Below are 5181 nucleotides of genomic sequence, written 5' to 3' on the forward strand. Positions count from 1 at the left end.
ACAACCATTCTGGAAGATAAGTTAGCAGTTTCTTACAAAACTAAACATGCAATTACCATGTGCCCCAGTGATTGCACTCCTAGGTATCTATCACAGAGTCATGAAAACTCATGTTCACACAAAAACCTATATTTGAATGTTCATAGCACTTTCATTCATAATAACAAAAAACTGGAAACAGATCCAACTGTCCTTCAGTGGGTGGATGGTTGAACAAACTCTGGTAGATCCCTACAGTGGAATACTACTCAGCAATAAAAGAGTATTAATGTTTTTAGAAAAGATTTTATTTATTCATTCATAAGAGACACAGAGAGAGAGGCAGAAACATAGGCAGAGGGAGAAGCAGGCTCCCTACACGGAGCCCAATGCAGGACTCGATCCCAGACCCTGGGATCACGCCCTGAGCTGAAGGTAGACACTAAACCACTGAGCCACTCAGTCGTCCCAAGAGTATTCACTATTAATATATGCATCCATCTAAGTGGAAAAAGCCAATTCCAATGATAAAAAAGCCAATTCCAAAAGGTTAATACCATATGATGTTTGATTCCACTTATGTAACATTCTTTGAATGGTAAACCTACAGAGATGAAGAACAGATTAGTGGTTGCCAGGGGTCAGATATGGAGAGAAGGGGCTTGGACACATAAATACAAAGAGAGAGCACAGGAAGTTCTTTTGCTGTGATAGAACAATTTTGTGTCTTGATTGTGGCATTACAAGAATCTATACATGTGATAAAAACAGCATAGAGCTACACACACACATAAATGAATGCAGGTTTTTTAAAATGATGAAAATAAAGTCTGTAGCATAGTTAACTATACTAGAGTAATGTATTGATGTCAGTTTCCTGGTTTTCATATTGTACTGCAATTAGGTAATATGTTATCATTGGGGGGTACTAATTTTGCAAACCCTTGTGAATCTAGAAAATGTCTAAAAAACTTTTTTGACATAAAAAAAATGAGAGAAGAAAATCACTTTTGTCAAAGGCCTTCCCAATGTAAAGGGCGGTTCTTTTTGGCGGTTGTTTTAGCCACAATAACAAACACCCTCTCTCTCCTCCCCAGACACACAACATGACACCCTTTTGAAGTTTCCAGTGGAATGCAAGTCGCCTTAGACCAGGTACAGAAAAGCTGCATATATAAAAATAGTTCAAAAGAACACCAGCATACCAGATTCACCAACTGTTAATATTTAACCTGTTCATTTTATCATATGGGATCTATCTCTCAATCTGTATCATTGTTTTGGAATCATGTGAGGGGTAAGGTTCATCCATCGTGAGCCTCTGCCCCTAAGTACTTGAATGTGTATTTCCTAAGAACATTGTCTTATATAATCACAGTACTGCTAACTTGAGTAAATTTAACACTGATTCAAAACTTTAATCCATCCTTCTTATTCCACTTTTATCAGTGGCTTCCATGACCTCCAGCACAGAATCTAGCCCGGGATTAGGAGCAGCACTTGGTTGTCTTGTGTCCTTAAACGCCTTAGTAGGGGCCACCTGGGTGGCTTTAGTGGTTGAGCGTCTGCCTTTGGCTCAGGTCCAGATCCCCGGGTCCTGGGATCGAGTCCCGCGTCGGGTTCCCTGCATGGAGCCTGCTTCTCCCTCTGCCTGTGTCTCTGCCTCTCTCTCTCTGTGTCTCTCATGAATATACATAAATACAATCTTTTTTTTTTTTTTTTTTTTAAAGAAAGCAAGCAAGCCAGCTTGCTTTAGTAGACCGGGGTGTGCTATCAGATTTTCCTTGCCACGGGGCCCCCAGAATTCGCATCTGTAAACTGGAATCGGGAGTGATTTCCCAGCCTTTGTCAGCAAAGGCGCTTGAACGATCTAAATGGAACATCTCTCTCCTGCATCATCCTTCCCCCGAGGGTCTAAACTTCCGTTGCGGGTCGGAGCAGGAATTTGGGGAGGAATCGTCTGGGGAAGAGGTGAGGGAGACCGCGGGGGGTACTCGCCCTCCCGCCCCCCTCACCTGGAGCGCGCGGCGGCCAATCAGCGGCGCGCTCGGGGCCCGGCGGCCAATCGGGAGGCGGCGCGGCGCGCTCCCCCGGGGCTATAAGTGCGCGCGGGCGGCGGAAAGTGAAAGTGGTGCGGCCGCCGCCGACGCCGCAGACGCCGCAGACGCCGCGCCGCGGGGATGCTCAGGGCTCCCGAGCCGCGGCCCAGGGCGGCGGGGGCGGCGCCCCAGCCCAAGCCGCTCACCTCCTTCCTCATCCAGGACATCCTGCGCGACGGCGCGGAGCGGCGCGGGGACCACGCGAGCAGCCCGCAGCCCCCGCGCCCGCCGGACCCGCGGCGAGAGGCGCAGCCGGAGCCCGGGCACGGGGGAGGTGGCGCCGGCGCGCCCGGGGACGAGTGGAGCGGCCGGCCCCGCGCCCCGCAGGAGGCCGACGCGCCCGCGGAGGGCGAGCCAGGTGAGCCGGCGGGGCTGGGGCGGCCCGGGGCGGCCCGCGGGGCGGGGCGGGGCCGGGCGGGGGGCCGGACGCAGGCCTCGCGGAGCTCGGGCTGCAGGGATGCGGGCCCCGCGGCCGCCGGCCGCCGCCTCCCCGCCTCCGCCAGCAGCGCGGCGCGGGACTTGTGCCCTCTGCTCCGTCCCCAGCCCCCGCGAACCAGCTGGAGACGCCGCCGCCCGCGCCCGGCCGCCCTGCGACCCTCGACGCGCGCCCGCCCTGCGCTCCCTCTCGGCAGCTCCAAGTGCACCCTACAAGTAACCGATGGGGCTTTGACCAGCCGAGACCCCCTTTGCCTCCCAATTCCACCGGCAGTGAAGAACTAAATTTGCAAGGCCCCTCCGGCCTTTGGGAAATAGGACACCGTTAGAACACTTATTTTGTTGTTGTTGTTTAAAGAATGTATTTATTTATTCATGAGAGATCTAGAAAGGGAGAGAAAGAGAGACAGGCAGAGACCAGGGCAGAGAGGGAAGCAGGCTCCATGCAGGGAGCCCGATGCGGGGACTCGATCCCAGGACCCCGGGATCCCGACCTCAGGCCGAAGGCAGATGCTCAACCGCTGAGCCACCCAGGCGTCCCGTTAGAACATTTAGAGCAGACTTATTTCCTTGCCTGTCACTTTGGATGAGGCATCATAGCGGCCTGTTTAGAAAAAGGGGGGCCAAAGCCAGAAAATGAACTTGCCCACAGCCCCCACCACCCGTCCTATAGCACAAACTCCTGTAGCACAAACCCTCTCCCTCCAAAAGTCAACACTGATGATGCCTTTGTGTCTTGCATTCCCAGCTGTCTGACTCGTGTCTTCCCTGCCTTGCTTGCTTCTTCCATCGCTTCGCAATCAATGCACACATCCAGGACCCTGTTCAGTTCTCCTGGACGGCATGGCAGGAAGCTCTATCTACCACTAGCCGCTTCTAACTTTGGGTTCTTGATGACTGTTAGAAAATAATACATAATATACATATTCACTCACTCCCCACTCAGGAGAGTTCCTTAGTCATGTGAAAAAAGTGAAATGTATCCAAGATGACAGTGGGCTGTTTGTTCACTCACCAAAGAGATAAGGGTGGATTGAATTCTGTTCTCTTCCCTCTAACATGTAACCTTTTCCTTCCCATCCCTCCTTCTCCCTTCTCCTTTCCAGATAGACACTTTGAGACTTATCTGTTGGACTGTGAAAACAGTGCAGGCTCCTTACCAAGCCTTCCGCAAACCTCGAAGCAGCCGCAGAAGCGCTCCCGTGCTGCCTTCTCGCACACTCAGGTCATTGAATTAGAGAGGAAGTTCAGCCACCAGAAGTACCTGTCAGCCCCTGAAAGGGCTCACCTGGCCAAGAACCTCAAGCTTACGGAGACCCAAGTGAAAATATGGTTCCAGAACAGACGCTATAAGACCAAGCGAAAGCAGCTCACCTCGGACCTGGGAGACCTGGAGAAGCACTCCTCCCTGCCTGCTCTGAAAGAGGAGGGCTTACCCCAGGCCTCCCTCATCTCCATGCATAACAGCTACCCTTACTACCCCTACCTGTACTGCTTGGGAGGCTGGAACCCAGCTTTCTGGTAATGCTGGCTCAGATGACAATCATGAGTGATCAAACACAGCCTTCCCCAGGTTGCGTCTCTCGAAGGCAAAAGGGGCCAAGCTCAGGGAGGACTGAAGAGGTCTACAAGAGGTGTGTGTCCTGAGGTGGTTGGAGGTTTGCATGGGCATCCCAGAGCCCTCAGTGATGGGCCAATGAAAGATGGGGGACTGCGAATAATATCCAAATGGTTCTCCCAACACACAAATGTGGGATGTTTTTTGCTCTTAGGGACCTCCTTGAAATCAAGTGCTGTTTCTAGCACTTCTTATGATTTTACATGAGCTGTCTGCTTCTGATTGGGGTTTCAACCCCATCTTCTTGTATAACCGAGCATCAGCCCTGAAAGTGCAAACCTGAAGGGAAAAAGGTACATCCGAGACAAGGGTGTCACCTCCTGAATTACACTTAAGTTCAAAAACCTCTTGTTGGCCTTGGATTACGATCAAGGTTCCTCTCTGTCCCTGTAAGAGAGAGGGAGACACCTGCCATGCTCAGCACAGACTGGCATGGGATACAGAGATGGGGAGGAGGAGATGAAAATATAAGCTTCTTCTTATTCCTTTTTAAATAACACGCCAACCTAAGTATTTACAGGGTGGCCCGAGTAGAACAAGAAGCATTCACTCTGGTTTTAGGACAAGCTGTATAAACAGAAATGTACTGCAAGGGGTGGGCCAGAAGACTCTCCACATGTCTGAAACAACGGCCTGAAGAGAAGTCTCTGCACTGCGGCTTGTTGGCTTGTTTTGTGTGTGTGTGTGGGGTGGGAGGGTAATTACATTTTTTTGTTAATAAAGGTAAAAACACCTCCTCTGGACCTTTTTTGCCCTAGACCTGAGAATTGGAATGAGTAGTTTCCTGGAGTTTTCAGGCTGTAATTCATACTACACCATGACAGGTCACATACTTCTTTCCTGTAAGCTCCTGCCTTTCCCTCCTTTTATTTTTCGTTCATTTTCTGCAACAGTCACCCACTGATGGGCTTCTTTTCAGCCCAGACATTTAGGCTGGCTGCACACCTCACATACACCTTCCTTATTTAGCCTGCGATCTGGTCTTTTTTTTTTTCCCCCCAAAGCTTTATCTCTCTTGGGGTTAAAAAGGGAAAAAAAGTAGGGTGGGGG

General features: G+C 50.9%; 1 protein-coding gene across 1 annotated transcript; it reads left to right on the forward strand.

The window, feature by feature from the left end:
- Positions 1 to 2116: 2116 nt before the first annotated feature.
- NKX3-1 (NK3 homeobox 1) lies at positions 2117 to 4865 on the forward strand. The gene is made up of 2 exons (XM_025463080.3): positions 2117 to 2436; positions 3620 to 4865. The coding sequence occupies exons 1-2, from the start codon at positions 2160 to 2162 to the stop codon at positions 4036 to 4038; spliced, it is 696 nt and encodes a 231-aa protein (XP_025318865.1). The 5' UTR covers positions 2117 to 2159; the 3' UTR covers positions 4039 to 4865.
- The last annotated feature ends 316 nt before the right edge of the window (positions 4866 to 5181 follow it).

Source organism: Canis lupus, chromosome 25 (assembly GCF_003254725.2).
Source record: "Canis lupus dingo isolate Sandy chromosome 25, ASM325472v2, whole genome shotgun sequence".
Taxonomy (NCBI): Eukaryota; Metazoa; Chordata; class Mammalia; order Carnivora; family Canidae; genus Canis; species Canis lupus.